Source organism: Salvelinus namaycush, chromosome 11 (assembly GCF_016432855.1).
Source record: "Salvelinus namaycush isolate Seneca chromosome 11, SaNama_1.0, whole genome shotgun sequence".
Classification (NCBI taxonomy): domain Eukaryota; kingdom Metazoa; phylum Chordata; class Actinopteri; order Salmoniformes; family Salmonidae; genus Salvelinus; species Salvelinus namaycush.
Window position 1 is genome coordinate 32955724 of NC_052317.1, and position 26372 is coordinate 32982095.

Consider the following 26372-nt stretch of genomic DNA (forward strand, 5'->3'; position numbering starts at 1 on the left):
GCATGTGTTTACGCCTATGGAGTATGGGAATGGGACTTATACTGAAAAAATATATAAACACAACATGCAACAATTTCACTGAGTTACAAGTTATAAATTAAATTAATACATTAATAAATTAGGCCCTAATCTATGGATTTCAAATGACTGGGCAGAGGCACATCAATGGGTGGGAACCTGGGCCAGCCAATCAGAATGAGTTTTTCCCCACAAAAGGGCTTTATTACAGAGAAATACTCCTCAGTTTCATCAGCTGTCTGGTCTCCAGACCAGGATGTCCTGGGCTGGCGTGGTTACAAATTCTCTAAAACAACGTTGAAAGTGGCTTATGGTAGCGAAATTAACATTCAATTCAGCTTTGGTGGGCATTCCTGCAGTCAACATATCAATTGCACGCTCCCTCAAAACTTGAGACATCTGTGGCAGTGTTGTGACAAAACTGCACATTTTAGTGGCCTTTTATTGTCCCCAGCACAAGGTGCACCTGTGTAATGATCATGCTCTTTAATCAGCTTGTTGATATGCCACACCTGTCAGGTGGATGGATTATCTTGACAAAGGATACATACTCACTAACAGGGATGTAAACACATTTTACACATTAAATAAACTTTTTGTGCATATGGAAAAAATCTGGGATCTTTTATTTCAGCTCATGAAACATGGCACCAACACTTTACATGGTGCATTTATATTTTTGTTCAATTAAGGTGCAACCTGTCCATCCAGCCACTAATGTCTGAGCTCTTCATTTTTGGGAAAACGATGGTCACATTTTTACTGTGGCATGCAGGTACTACACACTGAAATGTTACCGGCGTGTTGGCTGAAGAAAACCCAGCTGCAGTCAAGTTCTTTTGCACAGTACTAGACTAGCTAGCTCTGTAAACAACACCTGTGACCCCAGGCTTCTTGTCAGCCAAAGATGGTGGATAAATGAAGTTGGTTCACTCAGGCTGCTTACAATTGTTTTTTTGTTTTTTTATAAATCCAGTCTGCTTAACAGGGTCGTTCACCCCTAGACCCCAATGCAATAGGAGCTGGGTCTGGCCTGCTTAGTTCATTCACTGTAATGTAACCCCAAAAAATGAGGGAGTGGGCCGTCTCGCTTCCTCTTCCGTCTCTGTCACCCAGATTAGAATGTCACTTCTGGGTCACAGCACTTTGGGGAAATGTCTAAATAAAGGTCCCCAACGTAATAGTAGAAAAGTCTCAACCTGCATTTATTCATGATATGATAAATATATTAACCATTTATATTTAAGTGACATTTGCATGACATTTCAGGTGTCCAACCATGGTACAATCTACTCACTAGTCCATAAATTACAAAACAAGTTTTAACAAAAGACTAGGTCATAGCAGGTGTTGCTGGACTTTTACTGTGGTCAAATAGCTTAGATAGGGGCATTTATCCCTAATATAATAAAATGTTTTCAACTTCAGAAAATGAGAACCAATCTTGAAACAGGAAGAACCTGCGGTTTCTATGAACTGAGCATGGCTAGACCAGCAACTCACGGTTAAAAGCAAATTCTAACTTAGATTTTCCTCATGGAATTGTATTCCTTTAGCCATACATTGACATTGGCTATTATTTGTAGTTTTGATTGTTACATTGTGCACCTTTAAAGGAGAAGTTACTTTTTTTTTACCAAATCTGTATTTTGAATGTAAATGGGATGTTATAGAAGTGCCCAGACATTCTTTTTGCGATTTCACTTGTTTTTGATAAACTTACCCCAACCAGAGATAGACTTCCTCCTGCTCATTCTGCAGTGCCAGGGTGTGGATAAAGCAAAACAAAAGCTCTAAAATCACCCAAATACATCCTTTTAGAAATGGCAACACTCACTATAGTGATGCAGGTCTTTAGATGTTGTACACATTACATTTTGTCACTCCAAACTTTATTGGCAACATTATATTTCATATTGTGCAGCTCGAGCGATACTTCTCCGTGTAGCCCATAATACTTTTCTGGGTGCGCATGCTCGGACTGCACGGAAAATAAGCATAGATGGATAGGGGAAACTGCTTGAGTCGCACAAAATGAAATATAACATTGCAGATAAAGTTTCTAAAATGACATATTTAGGTGATTTTTTGAGCTTTTGTTAATGTTTTATTCTAGAACATGCCATTTACATCCAAAATACAGATTTGGTATAAAAAAAAAAGTTACCTTATCTTTTAAGGTTGCCATTATTAACCTCATAACAAAAGGTTTGCCAAAGAACATGGACAGAACATAACATGCTGGTTAGGAGGTGGAAGAAGAGGAATTGTCTCATTTGTGTCCTAGCTTAAAGTCTCCTATGTATACAGAGATAACAACAACCCTCCTTTCAGAGGATGAGTGTTCCAGAGTCTGAAGGAGGAGCAGTCTGTGTCAGACAGGACCTCAGAGCGCCATCACTCCCAGCCTCCCTGCAGCTAGCTCTTTTTCCCCCCCGATGAGGTCCTGCAGGGTGAGGATGGTGGGTGTAGCTTCGCTCCCATCTCTCCGCAGGGCCTGCAGGAGATCCACGCGCCCAGGCTTGAACGCCCGCTTCTCTGCCCTGCTCCTGGGCGGGGGTAGGCCATCACAGAGGCGCGTGCAGGAGGCAGCAGCGAGGCCGCAGAAGGAGGGCACGTCTGACTGGGAGGAGCCCTCGGAGCTGCCCTCAGACGGGGGGTCCCTGAAGGCAGGGTGGCTGAGATGCCCCGTGCGGGGTAGAGGGTCCATGGTGCCACGGCCGTCATATATGGGTGCTCGGTTAGCAAGCAAAGGAGCACAGAAAGCAGTGCACTTCAGGGTCTCCACGGTCTTCATCTTACTGCGTTTCTTCAGCAGAGAAGTGTTGGGGACAGAGGGTGGAAGGGTTGAGGAGAGAGATTTTATTTGTTGAGGTTGGCGATGAGGAGAGATCATGTTCATGATACAGTTATACATGATACAGTTTATATGTGAGAAAGTGTTGAGAATTTCCTTGAGATAGCGACACTGTTCCATCCATACCTTTTTATTAGCTGGTGGAAAATTAATTGGTTCAACAGTTTGCAGTGACTCTGCACCTGCAAGCACAAGGTGAAAATAGTAAGCAAATTATATTTAAAAAAACTGATTGTGAAACAATATTATAAAATCAGCCAAACAGCAACCACAAACCTTGCTCTCGAGAAGCCAAGGCATTCTGCCTTATCCCAAGGGTTCTCAGCTATAAACACCGCTTACTGGTAAACTACAATCCCAACACACAGGTGTTCGAGCATGCTAGATAGCTAATGAGCACAGGGGGTCGCCTCTGTCTTCCGTAAACAAGCGATGTAACATGGAAATATGGCTGTGTGGAACCCTAACATACTTTCTTTTAATAAGGAACGCATCTTTCATATCAGTGAGAAATTGTGTTTCCAAAATCGTACCGCAAGCAATACGTGTTATCGGTTAAAGACCGCGTGTCAGGGCTCTTAACAAAACTCCCCCGGCCAGAAGATACCTTCATGAATAGACAGCCACTAAGGTAGATAGTGTCTATGAATGGGCTACCACAAACTTAAACCTTAGAATGAGGAATCAGAAGGAAGTACACACTCCTCCACACACATACAGTCATAATTAAACTTGCCTTCAGTGGTAGGTAACTGAAAGGAATCAGAGTGCAGGAGAGGATATGAGGCTCGTCTCTTCAAGCTCATGTCTTCATATTCAGAGAAACGCCTGAAGGGAGGAGACAGGATGAATTAGACTCAGACTTAAAGTAACTGTCCAGTGAAAATCTCACTTTTAAAAGTTCATATTGTTAACTCATACCCAAATAATGTTGTTGACTCATCCTATACTCGTATGTGGCAAAAGCATAAATTGGAGGGGGAAAAAACACTTCAGAAACCCCACCTCAAACATGTATCTCAAACAGACCGTTTAAAAAATGCTTGATATTTCCTCAGAGGATGTTGCACTGGCCAATCAGAGGTCTACTCGCGTGAATATCTTTAATGACCGGTATACGCCCATACCATTCCAACACAGAAAAGCTGCTTTTTAACATACTTAATAAAAAAACATTTGGAAGAAAAACAATTTCACTCATATTGTAATTAATTATAGGTCATATTTCATAGAAACCTGGAAACACTGGACAGTTACTTTAAACACAGCTTCCTGATGACACTTCATGTATGTCAACAATAATGTGCAGGTGAGTGTGTGGTGTCCCTTGGATGAGATGTGGTAACACCAATTGAAGGGTACCTATGTAAGGACTTCATAACACATTCGTAACCCATTCATAAGCAGTACATAATCACAACCCCTGGTGTTCCCCCTAGTGGGACATAACAGAGGATATGAGTGTAGATACCTCTCTGGGGAGCAGTAGCTGTAGGTTATAGGAGGGTCTGTGGAGGGAGGCTGCATGGCAGTCATGCGACATTGCTGGACACACAGCAGCAGGCCCAAGATCAAACACAAAACCAGGCACAGCAGGAGGTAACTCTGCCTGTCTGAAACCTACAACAGAGACAGGGCCAAGTTAGCACACTGCAGCCATGTGCTGTGATTGGTAAGGGTGTAAAAGAAATATATAATACATGTTACTGCTGCATTCCAGGGTTGGGTTCAATTCCATGTCAATTCAGGTGGCAAACTTCCTTGTTGAAAAGCAATGAGGAGTAGGTCTTTAGTTTACTTACCACTGACTGAATTGAAATGTATTGACCCCAAACCTGCTGTATTCAATAGGGTAGAAATGATGTAGTATCTACCTGGCTCTGCAGCTGGCTGACTCTGACAGACAGGTTGAGCACCAGCTGTGTGACGTCCTCCAGCTGGCCCTGCAACGAATGGATGGACTCTGTCTGTCTCTGGTCCTATAGGGACAAAGGAAACTTTTGAGCTGACCAATCACAAACACTCTCACAAGCCATATACCCATACATTGCAAATGATACCCTCCCTGCAATTGTGAGTGACTAGATGACCAAATCTGTCATTCTGCCCCTGAACAAGGCAATTAACCCACTGTTCCTAGGCCATCATTGTAAATAAGAATTTGTTAACTGACTTGCCTAGTTAAATAAAGGTTCAAAAAATAAATAATTTAAAGGCCAAAACTGTGCGATACCCGCCTGAGACTCCATCTTAAGATAGGCTATGCAGTATGTAACGTTCTAGACAAACACACTGTAGGTCCCCCTCCGCACCTGCTCCTCTGCCATCCTGGATGTGTTCTGCAGTTTGATGATGGTTTGGTTGAAAGCCCTCTGCATCTCTTCCATCTGCCTTCGGTACCTTCAACAAAACACACAGAAGTATCAGGATCACCATCTAAACCTTCAATTGACTAACTCTAGTTCCAATATGTCTGACATCTGACAGTTAATAAAACCAGCAGGATGGTGCTCAATGCTCAGCCAATGGCCATCCATGAATCCCTGAGGCCCCCGTACCTCTGGCTGAGTTGCTCTAGGTAGCGTCCGCTCAGCGACATGTTCATCTCCAGGGCCTTGATGCGGTTGTTGAGCCTCATGAACACAGACTCCTTCTGGCTGGTGGAGCCGTGCATCAGGTTCCCGTTCCCCTGCTCCGTGGCGTTGTGGAGCTCTGCATAGAAGTCTAAAGGGGAAGGAGAGGGGGGCTGGAAGGAGGTGGGGCGAGGCAGCTGCTGCCCGTTACCATTGGGCGACGGGGTGAAGATGATGTCCTCCAAAAGCTCCGCCTCCCCCTTGGTTTCAGTGGCCACGGCCTGGCCCTGGCCGTGCGAGGGAGGCTCCGTCATGACCACGACGGGGACAGAGTTCTGCTCCTCAGGAGTAGTGTTGCCGCCGCCGGCACCCGCTGGTTTAGGTGGGGATCCCGGAGGCTGCTGCTGCTCTGTGGGGGTGGAGGTAGTGAGGAGGGGTGGGGGGAGTGGATCAGACACATGTGGTTGGTGGATGACCGGGATGTTGTCTTGTTCTACAGGCTGGACTTCCGGACAGGGCCTCTCTACAGGGGTTCCCCAGCTCTGCTCCACTGGGCCACTGGAGCTGGCGACAGTGGGAGGCTGCCTGATCTCCTCCTGCTGCACCTCCTGGCTTTTCTCTGCCCCAGTGATGGGGTGCTTCTGCCCAGGCAGGTCTTTGGATGAGGTGTGGAGTGGAGGCTCCACGGCAGGTGTGGGCCTGGCGGCAGAGCTGGAGGTGTCGGTGGAGCTGGGTCTGGGCAGGGTGGAGGTCTGGCTGGGCTCTAGGTGGGGCAGCTCCATACTGGGCTCTACCTCTCCCACTGCCTCAGTCTCAACCCATGGAAGGTGTAGTGGGATGTCAGTGGGCCTGGCTTCTCTCTCCCCATGGGCAGAGCTGGGCTCTCTCTCCTGTTCCCCCTGAGTGTGTGGCTGCTGGGGTGTCTGAGTGGGCGTGGAGGAGATGGGCAGCTGCTGTGACGGGGTGGTGGGGGTGACTGGAGCTGGAGTAGCCTCTGGTTTCCTCTCCTGGCTGGTATAGTTCCTCTGAAAGGAACACTGGTGAACGAGGTACTCCTGGAGGGAGGCTGAGCAGGAGCAAGAAGAGGAGGAAGATAGGCCACAGTAGTCAAGGCTTTCTTGCTGTCGATGGCCAGGGCAACGGTGCTCCTCTCTCTCCCTCCCATCCTCCTCCTCCTCCAGCATGGTGACTATAGACTGGACCTCCTCCTTCTCCTCTATAGGAGAGACTACCTGCTCCTCTTCAGTTACATGCTCTGGTTTGGGTTCCTCTGTGGTAGTGACATCAATGTCCTCTAGTACTTCAGGCTGCTCCACCTCTACAGCGTCAGGCCTGAGAACAAAGACAGAAACAGGGAGAGAAAGAGACAGAAACAGGAAGAGACAGAAACACAGAGAAAGAGAGACAGGGACGTAAGCTATTACAGCTACAAAATACCAATAATGCACATCCAAGCACGGTAACCTGCAGGCCCTGACAGAAATGTGATTCATTATAAAAGGAATCACAAACTATCACATTTAGCTGACTTCTAATATACTCTGGTAAAAACCATTGCCGTCAGACTTTAAAAAATAAACACTTCAGCAGTTTAAATGACAAAATGTCTGCCAATATTGTAGATCTATATCAAGTGAAAGACTAAGTGAAAAAAAATGACTGGTAGGCTGGTACTTACACTGGGCTGAGGGTGGTAGTGGTGTCAGGGTCAGATGATGTAACGACAGTCAGGTTCACTGTCTGGCCTGAGAAGTTCCCTTCACCTGGTCCTCCCCCCAGCACGTTGACTTTAATGTTGTTCACCATGTTCAGAATGACGTCTGGAACAAGACAGCCCATGAGTGAATACTTATACCAGTCATTGAATCCCTCCCCACAGACGTCACAAAGGGTTTACAGACTCAGGTATGACAGATCTAATTTTTTCAATACTAAGAGGGGTGGGAACCCTGTGAGTCTCAAAGACACTTATACGCAGGATGAAACCATAGTTGTGTGACTGGTGTAATGGGATATTTATTTGGATGTATGTGTGTAACTCACCCTTGGCTGATCCTATGAGGTCATTTGAAGCCTTGTCCTCTACAGGAACGTATCCAGGAGGATAATCTGAAGGTCACACACACACAGGAAAGATAACATCACACTCACCAGGAACAACATCCAAACAGTTCAAAGGTGAGAGGTACAAATTACATTAACCTGTGATGGGTTGGGATTCCTAAACTTTAAATATTGTTAATCCTCAGTTCTACTAGAGACATGAGGGGTACCATAGACTAGGGTTTACACCAGAAGTGAATGGTTGTCTGTAGGAGGAATGGTTATGCTGGATGTAGTTAAGCTTGGAATGTATTGTAGTGAAGGAAAGATAATGTGGCAGGCACTGATAAGGATGGAGAGATGTGGATTAGTGAGGAAGGGGGTCGAGGTCAGGTCACGTTAAGGGAGAAGGAACAGTTTATTGCCCACGTCATTTAATTTCCTGCCTAGCATAGAGATGTAATGTTTAGAGACGAGGATGTCACCCAAATTGGGATATATATACTACCACTGGTGGAAATATGTCTTTGAATAAACTTGGTTAGAGCTTTCATAGTGTCCGTCAATTTCTTACTCTGATATTTGGAACCTAACACCTGTATAATAGTACTTCAGGACTTTGTTGACATATTACATCTAGTCTCCTAGATGTTGAAAATGTTGCGGTGTACTTGTAACATGTTAATGTACATTGATGAATGCGTCATATCTTATCATGCATTCACTGTCTGATACGTATGACCAGAGACATTTTATTTATATGTTTATGACCGTGATGGTTGAGAAAATATTGACAAGTATTTCAGATAGTGCAGAAGAATAGGAGGCTCTCACCGAGGTCGTCATCCTGGTCGTCTGGTCTGTCCAGGGGGTCAGCGATCTCCTCATACTCCTCCACCATACTCGTTCCAAAAACCCTTCAACAGAAAGGAAGACGTGTTATACTGTCTAGCAGCCACCTGAGGGCAGACAAAGATACACCAGGAGCCCAGTAATAACATAACAAATGATAGCTAAGATATCCTAAAATAAAGTGTAATGTAAATGTTTAAACTAACATCAAACTGAGAGTTAGCAAATACTACAAATGTATTGTGTGTTTAAGTCCCACAAGAATACAATGAGCCCCATATGGTCCCTAGTGGTGGGCTTTAGTACATTAAGTTCCAGCTGTCTATTTGTTTTACCACTATTAATGCCTCTGTAGGAGAAAAAGCATGTTAAGCGAGTGGCTAGCTTTACTTTTTGAACACAAAATGTCCTGCAAACTCTGACCGCCAGAGCTGCCTCCCAGTGCCCCTGACACAAGGCAGCTTAGAGAGAGAGAGAGATCAGTTCAACAGTACAACACTAGCAGCTCCAGATGCAAGACTGGTGATGGGCGACATGGGGTAAACTTATCAGGGGAAAGGAAAAGTTGTCAAACTGAATGTATTCAACTGAAATGTGTCTGCTGCATTTAACCCAACCCCTCTGAACCACCTTAATAAATCGACATCCACATCTTCGGCGCCCGGGGAACAGTGTGTTAACTGCCTTGCTCAGGGGCAGAACGACAGAATTTTACCTTGTCAGCTCGGGGATTTGATCCAGCAACCTTCTGGTTACTGGCCCAAAGCACTAACCACAAGGCTACCTGCCGCCTCACACTCGTACACTATTATACAGAGCCTTCAGAAAGTATTCAGACCCTTCACTTTTTCCAATTTGTTATGTTACAGCCTTATTCTAAAATGGATTATATTTTTTTCCCCTCATCTACACATAATACCCCATAATGACAAAAAAACACTTTTTTACATTTTAGCAAAATCTATTTAAAAAAATTATATCACATTTACATAAGCATTCAGATCCCTTTCTCAGTACTTTGTTGTAGCACCTCTGGCAGTGATTACAGCCTCGAGTCTTCTTGGGTATGACGCTACAAGCTTGGTACACCTGTATTTGGGGAGTTTCTCCAATTCTTCTGTGCAAATCCTCTTAAGCTCTGTCAGGTTGGATGGGGAGTGTCGCTGCACAGCTATTTTCAGGTCTCTCCAGAGATGTTCGATCGGGTTCAAGTCCGGGATCTGGCTGGACCACTTAAGGACATTCAGAGACTTGTCCCGAAGCCACTCCTGCATTGTCTTGGCTGTGTGCTTAGGATAATTGTCCTGTTGGAAGGTGAACCTATGCCCCAGTCTGAGGTCCTGAGCGCTCTGGAACAGGTTTTCATCAAGGTTCTCTCTGTACTTTGCTCCGTTCTTCTTTCCCTCGATCCTGACTAGTATCCCAGTCCCTGCTGCTGAAAAACATCCCCACAGCATGATGCTGCCACCACCATGCTTCACCGTAGTGATGGTGCCAGGTTTCCTCTACAGAGTTCAATCTTAGCTTCTTCAGACCAGAAAATCTTGTTTCTCATGGTCTGAGAGTATTTAGGTGCCTTTTGGCAAACTCCAAGTGGGCTGTCATGTGCTTTTTATTGAGGAGCGGCTTCCGTCTGTCCACTCTACCATAAAGGCCTGATTGGTGGATTGCTGCAGAGATGGTTGTCCTTCTGGAAGGTTCTCCCATCTCTCCAGAGGAACTCTGGAACTCTGTCAGAGTGACCATTGGGTTCTTGGTCACCTCTCTGACCAAGGACCTTCTCCCCCGATTGATCAGTTTGGCCGGGCGGCCAAACTTCTTCCATTTGAGAATGATGGAGGCCACTGTGTTCTTGGGGTCTTCAATGCTGCAGAAATGTTTTGGTACCCTTCCCCAGATCTGTGCCGAAACACAATCCTGTCTCGGAGCTCTACGGACAAATACTTCAACCTCATGGCTTGGTTTTTGCTCTGACATGCACTGTCAACTGTGGGACCTTATATAGACAGGTGTGTGCCTTTCCAAATCATGTCCAATCAATTGACTTTACCACAGGTGGACTCCAATCAAGTTGTAGAAACATCTCAAGGATGATCAATGGAAACAGAATGCACCTGAGCTCAATTTCGAGTCTCATAGCAAAGTGTCTGAATACTTATGTAAATAAGGTATTTCTGTTCTAAAAACCTGTTTTCACTTTGTCATTATGGGGTATTGTGTTCTGTATTCTTTTTTTTGATCCATTTCAGAATAAGGCTGTAACGTAACAAAATGTGGAAAAAGTGGAGGGGTCTGAATACTTTCCGAATTGGCAAATATGACAAATACCTGTTGATTCAGTAAATTGATGTATCTTTATCTTATCTGGGGGGGGGTTTCTCAATGACTGTAAAAATTCCATTAACTCAAAGTTTTTCCATTCATTGCCTACCTTATGAGACTGAGGGGGCAGAAGTGTTCAGATCCATGGTGAGAGACCAGCTCCACCTGCGATGAAACACAGACGTCATTTACATCCAGGAGACAGGCATCAGTGCATGGTGGGACTGTTCTACACTGTCAGTGATAATAATCATGTTGCAATATGAACACTTGGCAATGCTATGATTTGGCCAGCGGTTAAATTGTTAGTCAAATTCAAGTTAGTTGTTGTTAACATTGATGATTGTCTGGCTGGTCAGCGACAAGCTATTACAGATATATAGAACACGTTGAAGCTGTGATGAACCGCCTTGCCCTACACACTTAAAGAGAGACTGAATGCAACGATTCCAAATGTGTTTCTCTGTTGTTCATTAATAAAAGTCAAGATTTCAGTCAAGGGAATATGGTTTGATGTGACAGTTAGATGTTTGTCCCCCATGAGACACCATAGCAGCAAAGTCAGTATTCCTTCCTCAAATTAGTCTGAATGAATCTAAGATGAAAAAGGCAAGTGAGCATTGTCGAACTCAAAACCCAACCCTCAAGTAAGTCATGACGAACTCACCTACAAAATACAGTTATAGACGAGACAGACTTAATGAACAAAAGTAATCCTATTTACACTTTGTAGTCAACTTTGACACTAAAATAAATGTTTCTGACTCATATCGATGCCACATAGGCGGTTTTCTATCAGAGAAGTTGCCCTTTAAAGAATGGGCTACTCCACAGTCAAAATCTCTACTGTCAAAATGACATGGTATTTGACTGACATGACTAGATGAATTATAATGATTACAGAGATATGTTCAGTGGCTTTATCTAGATAGAAGGAGTATTTGCTACCTGGCCTAGTGAATGCTGGTGCTGATCAGTTAGCAAGATTCTCCTACTGTTAGCATTGTAACACCAAAGCCCTTCCCCCCAACCCCCTACATGCTCCTCCACATACCAACCACCTCTAAGAGAGAAATAGGCTAACCTTTATGTACTTGGTGAACATCTGAAGCAGGAGAAACAAAGGAAGAGAAACAAGTAATTACAAGAAGCATACATGCATTTAAATAGGACCAATGGATGAATGCTGGTTCCTGCTCCACTCTTCAGAGAAGAGGTACAGAAGCATCAGTTTAAAGACGAGAAAGGCTCAAATGTTTTGTACAGTTGTAAAACATTACTCTAAAATGAGAGGACCAGCACAAACAGCCCAGAGCGGGATTTGAGTTTGACCCACTTGTGAAGGAGAGGGCCATAACAGAGTAAAGAGGGGGCTACTGTAGTCTTGATTTTATTTGTAATTAATCAAGTAGTTCCATTGAAGTCAGAATACCTCTTTCCCAAGAGAAACCTGGATGACTAGAATGGGAGTAAAGGAGGGGGTAGATAACAGAAGGTGCAGGAGAATGCCATACACACCTTGACATATTTGGCGTACAGATGCTCGTCCAGAGGGAAACTCTGAACAGTGCGCTCCTCCCGAGCATGAAAAGTGCCCAGCTTCACCCACTTGTTGGACGGGTACCTGAGGGAGCATCATCCAACAACACTCAACATCATTCAACCTATTGATCAATCCTTATTAGTGCAGTAGTACTGACTATTTTAGTAACATGTATGATGTTCAGCATCAAATGACAGTTTGAAAGATATCAAATCAAGATATCCCCATTGTGGTTGTGTTCATAAAGCACCAAAAATAAGAAAACTGACTGAAACAGGGAGAGACTATATGAACTTGTCCAATAACAGCACATTTTCATTTCAGTTTTTAAATGGTTTAAAACATTTTTCTATGCGTGCCTTAATGAACATGCCCCAGATCTATGGCTAAAAATCAAACCTGTCACTGATGGAGACCAGGAAGTCTTTGGGTGTGGAGGAGAAGAGCTCAAAGTTAGCAATGTCCAACTGCTTCACCTGGATGGGATCGCACAGCTCGATGATGAACCTGAGAGAGAGTAGGGGCAAGAAAGAGAGAGAGAAGGGGTGAGAGAGAGAAGGGGCGAGAGAGAGAGAGAAGGGGCGAGAGAGAGAGAGAGAGAAGGGGCGAGAGAGAGAGAGAAGGGGCGAGAGAGAGAGAGAGAGAGAGAGAGAGAGAGAAGGGGCGAGAGAGAGAGAGAGAGAGAGAAGGGGCGAGAGAGAGCGAGAGAAGGGGCGAGAGAGAGGAGGGGCGAGAGAGAGGATTCAGTAGATAGTGAGCGGTTGTTGTTCTACCTGTGCTTATAAAGGGAATAAGAGCAGGGAGGTTTTAGAGGAAGAATAAGGACATAAGCCATATTTGAGAGACAGAAACACATGTACACATTAACACACAGGGATCTCCAAACGCACGCACACACTCACCAGATCTTGTTGCTGCAGGGGTTTAACATGTAATGATCCATGCTCTCCATTAATATGGCTGAAGTACTCTGACAGAAAACAAGATCCTTCCATCAAAATATGCAAAGCTAGCTATTAAAATCAGTTGTATCAACTGAATATATAGATGGGTTTGGGGGGGTGACAGTTTGAAATAGATACCTTGGCCTCTGGGTTAGAACCCAGGATCTTGGCCCCACACTCCACCGAGGCATAGTTGTTGAAGTTCTTCTGCACCTTCTTTACAGCGTGGGAGCCGCCGTTGGTGGAGATGTGAGTGGCCAGAGCTATGAAGAGAGATACCGTTTTAAATCAAAACCAGTGAGTGAGTGTGTGAAACAGGAACACCATCTATCTTACTCTTCTCCTTCTCCATAATTTTCTTCTTCCACTCGTCAAAGGTGGGGATGTCCTCCGCATCCTTGGTTGCCACATTAGGATCCTTCTCCGTAGCGATGCGTGAGCTCAAGCCCTGGCAACAGCAGTCAACAGTACATCAGACCTGGTTCAAATACTTACTTCAATCATCATATACTCAAGCATTTAAAGTGGGCTTAATTAAGCTTGGAGTTTGCACTTTTGGGACTATAAGCATCAGAAAACATTATTTCTATGCAACAAATGTTGGTGTATCTCTACCGGTTCTTTCAGCATGTGGGAGGTGTTGGCCCCCTGAGCCAGTCCCACTGAGGCCTGACCTGCCTGGGCCGGGGGGGGGTCTATGTCGGTCTTGGTGCCTTTTCCTTGAGCATTGTTAAGTTTCTCCAGGACAACAGGAAGACTATAGAGCGAGACAATAGAAAGAGAGCCTACATTCAAACACTGGTAAAAGCAACTGGGGTCAAACCTGAGCCTCCTGTGCGCCACTTGACTGTGTTAGCCATTTGTGCTAAAGCCATTAGCTCGCTAGGAGCTAACACAAGTTCAGGCCTCAGGTAAGGTTAGGGCGTTTTCACATATGAGATTCAATTCCCTGGTTTGGTTTCCTGGACCGTTTGTGAGAATTCTACAAAATACATTTTGCTTTCACAAGACTTGAAAATAAGCGTTTCAGGAAAAGATTTGCGAGATGTACATTCTACATTCCAAGTCACAATACCTGGGACTCTGGTCCTGGATCTTGGAGCCGCTACTCACGCAGGTCCAGGATTCATCAAAGGGGTTGGTTTCTCCAGCTTCACAGTCGTCTGTGGCAAGATCAGTATCGCTGAATTCCGATACAGGGACATCAGACAAAGTATCCTCTGGTACACTAGAGGATGAGCCATGGGGCATGGAGGGGTCTTCAGTGACGGGGTTGAGGGCAGGGGCAGAGGATGGATGGAATAGGTCAGAGGTGGGGGTTGGCTGCAGCTCTTGGGTGACAACGGCCTCTGGAGGTGGATGCTCGGCCTCTGGTTCTGCCGTCTCTGGCTCGGCCTCTGGTTCTGCCGTCTCTGGCTCGGCCTCTGGTTCTGCCGTCTCTGGCTCGGCCTCTGGTTCTGCCGTCTCTGGCTCGGCCTCTGGTTCTGCCGTCTCTGGCTCGGCCTCTGGTTCTGCCGTCTCTGGCTCGGCCTCTGGTTCTGCCGTCTCTGGCTCCTTCTCAGAATCGTCCAGGTCCAACGTCTGGAAAACATTATCACTGCACTGTCAGTAAAAGACAGAACTTAATATTGATGGTCCATGACAACCATCCACCTGCCTGTGCAGTATGTGTTTTATGATACAAAGATTTCAGGAACAATCAATAGGTTTGGTCAATAAGTCTGGTGGATGGCATGCAAGTCTCAATCTGGTCTTGAACTAAAGAAATAGACATCTGCTTCACATACAGTAAGAAAGCCAGAGTGGAGTTCTTCAGGTCTACTTCTTATGATTCATCACTGCAGTACCTGTGCCTTTTGGACCCCAGGAAGAGTAGATCGCAATTCTAACAGCAAAACGGGGATCCAAATAAAAACATAACCAAAACACAAATACCTGTACATGCTCCTTGTTCTCCACCTCAGTGCCTGGAGTCCCCGCCCCCTCCTCCTCTGCTAGGCCCTGCTGCTGTGTCTCCACCTCCTCTCCCTCTGGCAGCACCTCCTCTTCAGATAGGTGCTGGACATACTGGGACCCCCAGCCATCCTCTAACTGAACAACACCCTGACGGACCGTAAGTAAACATTAGTTGTCGTATCCAACATTAAAGAAACAGGTATCATATCAACAAGAGAGTTGTTGATATGTTATACTAGGTATGTAACAAAAGGCATGATAGAAACGTATGGTCCAAACAGGTGAAGCAGGTGATGTACCTTGTGATGGGACCTGTCAACAGGATCTTCCTTCAGACGCTGGGTCTGAGCCTCTGGGGGTTGCTCTGTGCAGCTAACATATTTAGTGGGGTGCCTGAGATAACATAGGAGAAGACATCAGTGTTATTGATTTAGGCATGGGGGCCGCAGAGTGAGAGTGAGAGCAATGGGAATAGTGGAATTGGAATTTCAGTTTACTTCCTGAATTTAGATGAAATCGACCCTAATGCTATTAAGGTGTGGAAATATACTGTAACCTAGTGTCACTATGTTTACCGTTCCAACAAGTACAAGCCTAGACCAGAAGGAAAACAACTTTATTTCAAAGAATCAATGAATGAGTGATAATCAAAGAGGGAGCTGCTGCCCAGCAGTTTCAGAGCTGAAAGAGGCGAGATTGGAACGACTAGCTGGCTGACAGTGTGTCTCTCATCACTGTGGGGGGCAGGCCAGGCTGGAGGTGGGAGGTCAAAGTCAAAACCGTATGCCATGTGGCTGCACAGGGAAAATAAAAAACACATGCCACTGTCTGCTGACAGTCTGACAGTGTGTCAGGGAAATGGACAAGTCAATGTCACAGCTGTCTTGTGAATCTTGGCACGGAACAACAGAGATCACCGGTCATGACAAGGCTTTAAATAGTTCCACTCACAACAATGTCACATTTCTACTGGGGACAGAGGTCATTGTGTTAAGCTGCAGTGTCAAACAGCTGCACCACTAACGTGGCCTTGTCTAGCAGTGAGATTTATAGGGTAAGTAGTCTACTGTGCTTGGCCACTGGAGTCTGGTAAGACACAAATAATATAAGTTGTAGGGTGTTAATTTAACTTTTAATTCAGATCCAACAGCCTTAATGTAACCTCTAAGGAGCCATGGTGGTTTCATTGGACGACAAATTATGTATTAGAGTGTGTGGCCACTTTAACAATAGGCAGTAGAAAGAAACTAGGCAGTAAAGCAAAAGTAGGCCTACTTGCCAAATATACTGCAGAAAAATTTAATCAAAACCATAAGCCTAGCATACCTACAAGTCTGAGGAATTTTAATTATGAGTTGTAGTTAGAATGAGTAGTAGTACTTAGGGTTGGGCGGTATCCAGATTTTCATACCGTTTCTGTACCATACCAGGGTATATGGTATTACCGGAAGTGCACACAAGGGGCGCTATAAAAAATAGAATAAAAAATGATATAAAGTACAAGTCAAGTTTGGACACACCTACTCATTCACTGCTGCTCAGCCCCCTCCTGTACTCCCTGTTCACCCACGACCGCGTGGCCATGCACACCTCCAACTCAATCAGAAAGTTTGCAGACGACAACAGTAGTAGGCTTGATTACCAAGAACGACAAGACCGCCTATAGGGAGGAGGTGAGGGCACTTGGAGTGCGGTGTCAGGAAAACAACCGTTCACTCAACGTCAACAAAACAAAGGAGATGATCGTGGACTTCAGGAAATAGCAGAGGGAGCACCCCCCTATCCAAATCGATGGGGCAGCAGTGGAGAAGGTGGAAAGTTTTAAGTTCCTCGGCGTACACATCACAAACTGAAATGGTCTACCCACACAGACAGTGTGGTAAAGAGGGCACAACAGCGCCTCTTCAACCTCAGGAGGCTGAAGAAATTTGGCTTGTCACCAAAAACCCTCAAACTTTTACAGATACACATTTGAGAGCATCCTGTCGGGCTGCATCACCGCCTGGTACGGCAACTGCACCGCCCATAACCGCAGGGCTCTCCAGAGTGTGGTGCGGTCTGCACAACGCATCACCGCAGGCAAAATACCTGCCCTCCAGGACACCTACAGCACCCGATGTCACAGGAAGGCCAAAAAGATCATCAAGGACAACAACCACTGCCTGTTCACCCCGCTACCATCCAGAAGGCGAGGTCAGTACAGGTGCATCAAAGCTGGTACCGAGAGACTGATAAATAGCTTCTATCTCAAGGCCATCAGACGGTTAAACAGCCCTCACTAACACAGTGAGGCTACTGCCTACATACAGACTTGAAATCATTGGCCACTTTAATAAATGGATCACTAGTCACTTTAATAATGCCACTTGAATAAATGTTTACATATCTTGCATTACTCATCTCATATGTATATACTGTATTGTATACCATCTTGCCTATGCCGCTCGGTCATTGCTCATCCACATACAGCTCTGGAAATAATTAAGAGACCACTGCAAAATTATCAGTTTCTCTGGTTTTACTATTTATTGGTACGTGTTTGGGTAAAATGAACATTTTTATTTTATTCTATAACCCACTGACAACATTTTCCCCAAATTCCAAATAAAAATATTGTAATTTAAAGCATTTATTTGCAGAAAATGACAACTGGTCAAAATAACAAAAAAGATGCAGTGTTGTCAGACCTCGAATAATGCAAAGAAAATAAGTTCATAAACATTTTTAAACACAATACTAAATGTTTTAACTTAGGAAGAGTTCAGAAATAAGTATTTGGTGGAATAAGCCTGATACCAGCCTTGCTGAAGCACCCCAGGTCATCACCGTTCCTCCACCAAATTTCACAGTTGGTGCAATACCTGGAGAGGCCTACAAATCAGTGTCCAGCAAGGCTGGAATGGGGCAGATTTGTTTTTGTGAAGGACGCATGAATCAAGCCACGTACAAGGTTGTCCTGGAAGAAAACTTGCTTCCTTCTGTTCTGACAATGTTCCACAACTCTGAGGATTGGTTTTTCCAGCAGGACAATGCTCCATGCCACACAGCCAGGTCAATCAAGGTGTGGATGGAGGACCACCAGATCAAGACCCTGTCATGGCCAGCCCAATCTCCAGACCTGAACCCCATTGAAAACGTCTGGAATGTGATCAAGAGGAAAATGGATGGTCACAAGCCATCAAACAAAGCTGAGCTACTTGAATTTTTGCACCAGGAGTGGCATAAAGGCACCCAACATCAATGTGAAAGACTGGTGGAGAACATGCCAAGATACATGAAAGGTGTTGAGAGGTGTTGGGTTTCCGCCAGACAGCGTTTTCCTTGATGGCCAAAAAGCTCAATTTTAGTCTCATCTGAACAGAGTACCTTCTTCCATATGTTTGAGGAGTCTCCCACATGCCTTTTGGCAAACACCAAACGTGTTTACTTATTTTTTTTATTTAAGCAATGTCTTTTTTCTGGACACTCTTCCGTAAAGCCCAACTCTGAGGAGTGTACGACTTAAAAGTGGTCCTGTGGACAGATATTCCAATCTCCGCTGTGGAGCTTTGCAGCTCCTTCAGGGGTATCTTTGGTCTCTTTGTTGCCTCTCTGATTAATGCCCTCCTTGCCTGGCCAGTGAGTTTTGGTGGGCAGCCCTCTCTTGGCAAGTTTGTTGTGGTGCCATATTCTTTCAAAGTTTTTATAATGGATTTAAATGGTGCTCCGTGGGATGTTCAAAGTTTGTGATATTTTTTTTTATACCCCAACCCTGATCTGTACTTCTCCACAACTTTTTCCCTGACCTGTTTGGAGAGCTCCTTGGTCTTCATGGTGCCAATTGCTTGGTGGTGCCCATTTCTTAATGATGTTGCAGACTATGGCGCCTTTCAGAACAGGTGTATATATACTGAGATCATGTGACAGATCATGTGACACTTAGTTAAATAAAGTCCACTGTGTGCAATCTATGTGACTTCTGAAGGTAATTAGTTGCACCAGATCTTATTTAGAGGATTCATAGCAAAGGGGGTGAATAGATAAAAACGCACCACTTTTCAGTTCTTTTTTTCATTTCACTTCATCAATTTGGACTATTTTGTGTATATCCATTACATGAAAAACAAAAAAAATCCATTTAAATTACAGGTCGTAATGAAACAAAATAGGAAAAACGCCAAGAGGGTGAATACTTTTGCAAGGCACTGTATATTCTTATTCCATTCCTTTACTTAGATTTGTGTGTATTAGATAGTTGTTGTGGAATTGTTAGATTACTTGTTAGATATTGCTGCACCGTCGGAACTAGAACCACAAGTTTCGCTACACTCCAGCGCTCAGGTCTGTTCAACGCTGGTCCGACCAATCTGATTCCACGCTTCAAGACTGCTTCGATCACGTGGATTGGGATATGTTCCGGATTGCGTCCAACAACAACATTGACGAATACGCTGATTCGGTGAGCGAGTTCATTAGAAAGTGCATCAGCGACGTAATACCCACAGCAACGATTAAAACATTCCCAAACCAGAAACCGTGGATTGATGGCAGCATTCGCATGAAACTGAAAGCGCGAACCACTGCTTTTAACCAGGGCAAGGTGACCGGAAACATGACCGAATACAAACAGTGTAGCTATTCCCTCCGCAAGGCAATCAAACAAGCTAAGTGCCAGTATAGAGACAAAGTAGTCGTATTTCAACAGCTCAGACACAAGAGGTATGTGGCAGGGTCTACAGTCAATCACGGATTACAAAAAGAAAACCAGCCCCGTCGGGGACCAGGAGGACTTGCTCCCAGACAGACTGAATAACTTTTTTGCTCGCTTTGAGGACAATACAGTGCCACTGACACGGCCCGCTACCAAAACCTGCGGGCTCTCCTTCACTGCAGCCGAGGTGAGTAAAACATTTAAACGTGTTAACCCTCGCAAGGCTGCAGGCCCAGACGGCATTCCCAGCCGCGTCCTCAGAGCATGCGCAGACCAGCCGGCTGTTTTTTTACAGACATATTCAATCAATCCTTATCCCAGTCTGCTGTTCCCACATGCTTCAAGAGGGCCACCATTGTTCCTGTTCCCAAGAAAGCTAAGGTAACTTGGCTAAACGACTACCGCCCCGTAGCACTCACTTCCGTCATCATGAAGTGCTTTGAGAGACTAGTCAAGGACCATATCACCTCCACCCTGCCTGACACCCTAGACCCACTTACCGACCCAATAGGTCCACAGACGACGCAATCACAACCACACTGCCCTAACCCATCTGGACAAGAGGAATACCTATGTGAGAATGCTGTTCATCGACTACAGCTCAGCATTTAACACCATAGTACCCTACAAACTCGTCATCAAGCTCGAGACCCTGGGTCTCGACCCCGCCCTGTGCAACTGGGTACAGGACTTCCTGACGGGCCGCCCCCAGGTGGTGAGGGTAGGTAACAACATCTCCACCCCGCTGATCCTCAACACTGGGGCCCCACAAGGGTGCGTTCTGAGCCCTCTCCTGTACTCCCTGTTCACCCACGACTGCGTGGCCATGCACGCCTCCAACTCAATCATCAAGTTTGCGGACGACACTACAGTGGTAGGCTTGATTACCAACAACGACGAGACGGCCTACAGGGAGGAGGTGAGGGCCCTCGGAGTGTGGTGTCAGGAAAATAACCTCACACTCAACGTCAACAAAACAAAGGAGATGATTGTGGACTTCAGGAAACAGCAGAGGGAGCACCCCCCTATCCACATCGACAGGACAGTAGTGGAGAGGGTAGTAAGTTTTAAGTTCCTCGGTGTACACATCACAGACAAACTGAATTGGTCCACCCACACAGACAGCGTTGTGAAGAAGGCGCAGCAGCGCCTCTTCAACCTCAGGAGGCTGAAGAAATTCGGAGAGCATCCTGTCGGGCTGTATCACCGCCTGGTACGGCAACTGCTCCGCCCACAACCGTAAGGCTCTCCAGAGGGTAGTAAGGTCTGCACAACGCATCACCGGGGGCAAACTACCTGCCCTCCAGGACACCTACACCACCCGATGTCACAGGAAGGCCATAAAGATCATCAAGGACAACAACCACCCGAGCCACTGCCTGTTCACCCCGCTATCATCCAGAAGGCGATGTCAGTACAGGTGCATCAAAGCAGGGACCGAGAGACTGAAAAACAGCTTCTATCTCAAGGCCATCAGACTGTTAAACAGCCACCACTAACATTTAGTGGCCGCTGCCAACATACTGACTCAACTCCAGCCACTTTAATAATGGGAATTTATGGAAATTATGTAAAAATGTATCACTAGCCACTTTAAACAATGCCACTTAATATAATGTTTACATACCCTACATTACTCATCTCATATGTATATACTGTACTCTATATCATCTACTGCATCTTGCCATCTTTATGTAATACATGTATCACTAGCCACTTTAAACTATGCCACTTTATGTTTATATACCCTACATTACGCATCTCATATGTATATACTGTACTCTATACCATCTACTGCATCTTGCCTATGCCGTTCTGTACCATCACTCATTCATATATCTTTATGTACATATTCTTTATCCCTTTACACTTGTGTGTATAAGGTAGTAGTTGTGGAATTGTTAGGTTATATTACTTGTTGGTTATTACTGCATTGTCGGAACTAGAAGCACAAGCATTTCGCTACACTCGCATTAACATCTGCTAACCATGTGTATGTGACAAATAAAATTTGATTTGATCACCTACTCTGCATCTCACAAAGACATGGTGGTTGGAAACAAAAATCTCAAATTTGGACTCATCAGACCAAAGGACAGATTTCCACCGGTCTAATGTCCATTGCCCATAATTCTCTTCTTCATATTGGTGTCCTCTAGTAGTGGTTTCTTTGCAGAAATTCGTGCATGAAGGCCTGATTCACCGAACCTGTTGAGATGTGTCTCATTACTTGAACTCTGTGAAGCATTTATTTGGGCTGCAATCTGAGATGCAGTTAACTCTAATGAACGTATCCTCTGCAGCAAAGGTAACTCTGGGTCTTCCTTTCCTGTGGCGGTCCTTGTGAGAGCCAGTTTCATCATAGTGCTTGATGGCTTTTGCGACTGCACTTGAAGAAACTTTCAAAGTTCTTGAAATTTTCCAGATTGACTGACCTTCATGTCTTAAAGTAATGATGGACTGTCATTTCTCTTTGCTTATTTGAGAAAAAAAAATTACCAAATCTTCTGTATACCACTCCTACCTTGTCACAAAACAATGGATTGGCTCAAACGCATTAAGGAAAGAAATTCCACAAATTAACAAGGCACACCTGTTAATTGAAATGCATTCCAGATAACTACCTCATGAAGTTGGTTGAGAGAATGCCAAGAGTGTGCAAAGCTGTCATCAAGGCCAAGGGTGGCTACTTTAAAGAATCTCAAATATAAAATATATTTTGATTTTAACACTTGTTTGGTTACTACATGATTCCAAATGTGTTATTTCATAGTTTTGATGTCTTCACTATTATTCTACAATTTAGAAAATAGGGGGGGAAAAAAAAAAAAAAAGAAAAAAAAACTGGAATAAGTAGGTGTGTCCAAACTTTTGACTGGTACTGTATATACACAGTACTAGTCAAAAGTTTGGAAACACCTACTCATTCCACCACTGTGAAATATATTTTCAATCACCAAAAATGTTGTATTTTCAGATGTTTAATGCTGGCATACAATCCCAAAATAAAAGACACAAAACCAAAACTTAAGAATGGGAAGCAAAGAAATCGTGCACATAGAACAGATCTACAGCTTCTTATACTTGCTTTCAATGAGAATGACACATCTATAACTCAGAATTCTATGTGAATTTGGTCTGGTCTCCAAAAAAGTTAGATATTGCAGTTTTTACTTATAGTTTATTACAAGCTGTGACGTAGCACGCACCCCCCCCCCCCCAAAAAAACGGTATTGAAAATCATACCATCGGTATACGGTATAAATGGTATATCGCCCTAGCCCAGAAGTACTACCGGTCGTTTAAACAAGAATAAAATTTAGGCGGACATAATATGATCATGTGAATACAGGGACCAGTGCTAGATGGCAGATTTTGGCTCAATTCCCTCTAACGACACATACTAATTATAGTGATAAACTATGAGTAACAAGATAAGGGAGTAGCAGCCTAACTGGCACATTCTATGACTCATTTACAGTGATACACCCAAGGTGTGATTGTGACTGAGCACTCTCCCCTGAGCATAAACACACCCTCCGCCTGAAGTGGACTCTCCCCTCTTGAATCCTTGAAGGGAAGTGAACAAGTGCACACTTCAGGATAAAGGGCAGATTATTGGTACATTGAGAAAGTTAGATTTGCATCCAGACTGTCAATAATACTCCTTCAGGCCTGAGTAGAATAAAGGAGGGGTAGCCTCCAACACTGCAGTCTGAGGAAGGAGATAGCCATCAACATGTCATATCATAGCAGTACAAAGTTCAGGGGGAGGTTTACACATCACATTGCACCTAACTAGGTACTTTCCAGATGCTTAGCTCATTAATGAGTTTCCACTACTGCGTGGGCAAAATTACAGCCTAGGCCAGGTACATGTAAAAGTAAACTCAGCGAGATGACGTTGCAACGAGCAGCACCGCAAATGAGCACGATGCAAGACTACTCTCACACAGTATCTGTGCATGTGCACTTCACACTTCTACAACTTGATAGCTATGGGAACAAAATAACACAAGTTTAGCCTTGCGCTTCAACACTCTTAGTTGTGGAAATGAAGGGTTGCCTTATTGCCGTTTTGTTTTTACTGATAACAACCAATATACAAATAATTCCAGTAGTCTGCTATGTCTAGTTCGTCCTGTGTGTAGGTGTAAATAGCTAGCCTACTTTTCGGGCAAGTGATAATTTTCTGGCAACCCAAAAATACTCCTCACTTGCCCAAATGCCATGGCCGAGTGCCTTTCAGACCTTAATGTCAATCCCTGCACTACTGTGTTTACTTTGTGCATGCAACATCATCTCGCTGAGCCGGACTAGTGATACACTTTCAAAAATGTAAGGGCCAAGAAGCAACTGGTTCATAAGGCATCACTTTCCTCGAAAGGACTTCAAGCTATTGGAATCTGTCTGAGCATCAATGCAGCATTAATGTGTGCCGTTACAGTAAACCAGGTGCATTCTTCTCCATTAAGCCTATCCTAGAACTTTGGTGATGAAGGATTTACAGCCAGGGGTCAGGACCTAAAAGCAGCGAGCCTGCTAGCTGAGTGACTAAATAGGCTGTAATCCCTTCAAGAGCTGAAGAGTCAAATCCTTGACTATCAGGTGAGGGTAAAATGTATTATGTGACTCACAGAACATATTAGAAATCAATACAGGCCGTGCAATAACTCGGCAATAGTGTGTTATTTAACCTACCCTATTCAGTATGATAGAGATATTGTTTATGTAGCTAGTTAAGTTACTATTAGGGTCCTATACTTCACTTTCTGGTGATCGAGGCAGGCTGAGGCATAACGATGTGAATTGTTAAAATACAAACTGCATTTGTCTGAGCTAGCCAACGCTACTGGCGAACACTAGCTAGCTGGCTAACGTTCGCTATCTAACAACTCTGAGCTACGTTAGCAGATAACTTAACTAGCTAGCTAACCTGGCTAGTAAGCTAGTTAACGCTATACTTGCCGTAGTTCTCGTTAATGTAGCATCTCTTCCAACATGTTTTGGCTAACGTACATAGTTAGTTAGTGAGGTAAAACACATTCCTTGTTATGAAAATAAAAGTACCGTAGAGCTAACGTTAACTTACCAACACAGTAATAACACAAGTAGGCACGCTGACACAACTCGCCACAATCTCTTCTTCATCATCCTCCCGCAGGGTCCAACATTATCGCCGTCTACCTACACATGTATCAATACTGTCGTTATTCAACAGTTGTATGTTTTAACTCAACGTGAATATGTCTAACTTCTACAAGTTACAGGTCCGACACCTAACTTCTAGTTTCCTGAAAGTGGTGTTGTGTTGAACTGTTGGCTCCTGTCAAATCCACTGGAGCTGGAGACCTTGCGTTCCTTTAACGCGATAGCTGTGTCATCCGCTGCGTCCCCGGTTCTGTCCAATGAAAACGCAGCAACGCTGTTGCGCAGTAAAGTTCGTAGAGGTGTTTAAAAAATGTGGTGTACCAGTGTGTCGCTGTCAAATTCCCATTCTATGATTATGAACTATGATACAAATGAGTGTAAAATGTGACAGTTAAAAAAACATTTTGTTGTTGAGTACTAGATAGGGGAATGGACCTTTACAGGAAATTGGCAAATTACTAATTGATGAGTTGGAAGTATTCTTTCTATATACTCCTTGTATAGCTTCCTTCTTGTGCATCCATTTAACTCTGCATCTTTGGGAAAGAGCTTGTAAGTAAGCATTCCACTGTAAGGTCTACCTACACCTGTTGTATTCAGTGCATGTGACAAATACAATTTGATTTGATTTGAGCTTTTTTTAAAGAGTTTGTGTTTGTATTTATTAAGGATCCCCACGCTTCCTGGGTTCCAGCAAAATGAAGGCAGTTAACTTTAAAAACATTACAATACATTTCACAACACCTTAACTGTGTGCCCTCGGGCCAGCCACTACTCTACTACCACATTATCTACAACACAAAACCCATGTGTACGTGTGTATAATGTGTATTTTATCATGAGTGTGTGTGTGTGCGTGTGTTTGTGCCCGTGTGTGTGTCTCTTCACAGTCCCGCTGTTCCATAAGGTGTATTTTTATCTATTTTTTTCAATCAGATTTTACTGCTTGCATGGGTTACTTGATGTGGAATAGATGTCCATGTAGTCATGGCTCTATGTAGTACTGTGTGCCTCCAATAGTCTGTTCTGGACTCGGAGACTGTGAAGAGAACTCCGGTAGCATGTCTTGTGGGGTATGCATGGGTGTCTGAGCTGTGTGTTAGTAGTTTAAACAGACAGCTCGGTGCATTCAACATGTCAATACTTCTCACAAAAACAAGTAGTGATGAAGTCAATCTCTCCTCTACTTTAAACCAAGAGAGATTGACGTGCATATTATTAATGTTAGCTCTCCATGTACAGTACCAGTCAAAAGTTTGGACACACCTACTCATTCCAGGGTTTTATTTATTTTTACTATTTTCTACATTGTAGAATAATAGTGAAGACATCAACACTATGAAATTACAGATATGGAATCATGTAGGAACCAAAAAAGTGTTAAACAAATCAAATATTTTATATTAGAGATTATTCAAGGTAG

General features: G+C 44.2%; 1 protein-coding gene across 3 annotated transcripts; it reads right to left on the bottom strand.

Annotated features, from left to right (window-relative positions):
• Window positions 1-1199: 1199 nt before the first annotated feature.
• Window positions 1200-25139, bottom strand: LOC120056035 (SUN domain-containing ossification factor-like). Of its 3 annotated transcripts, none has more exons than XM_039004171.1 (22): window positions 24891-25139; window positions 15408-15501; window positions 15088-15255; window positions 14228-14733; window positions 13768-13909; window positions 13489-13600; window positions 13291-13415; window positions 13111-13178; window positions 12608-12715; window positions 12184-12289; window positions 11750-11770; window positions 10775-10830; window positions 8326-8408; window positions 7492-7557; window positions 7127-7268; window positions 5434-6780; window positions 5188-5275; window positions 4750-4854; window positions 4347-4495; window positions 3612-3703; window positions 3002-3057; window positions 1200-2827 (listed from the first exon to the last, which is right to left on the bottom strand). In XM_039004171.1, the coding sequence occupies exons 1-22, from the start codon at window positions 24950-24952 to the stop codon at window positions 2405-2407; spliced, it is 4119 nt and encodes a 1372-aa protein (XP_038860099.1). In that variant the 5' UTR covers window positions 24953-25139; the 3' UTR covers window positions 1200-2404. The 3 variants fall into 3 exon arrangements, with proteins under 3 accessions (XP_038860099.1, XP_038860097.1, XP_038860100.1); XM_039004169.1 differs by having other exon boundaries at window positions 15408-15510; XM_039004172.1 differs by lacking the exon at window positions 11750-11770 and having other exon boundaries at window positions 15408-15510.
• Between the last annotated feature and the right edge of the window lie 1233 nt (window positions 25140-26372).

Bases quoted from the DNA above. Each gene is read 5' to 3' on its own strand.
- LOC120056035 (XM_039004169.1), bottom strand. From the start codon at position 24,952: ATGATGAAGAAGAGATTGTGGCGAGTTGTGTCAGCGTGCCTACTTGTG. The intron at 7,269-7,491 runs GTGAGTTACACA...GTCTTGTTCCAG, and splicing joins CCTCATAGGATCAGCCAAGG to ACGTCATTCTGAACATGGTG. The intron at 3,058-3,611 runs GCAAGTTTAATT...TTGTGCTTGCAG, and splicing joins TCAGTTACCTACCACTGAAG to GTGCAGAGTCACTGCAAACT.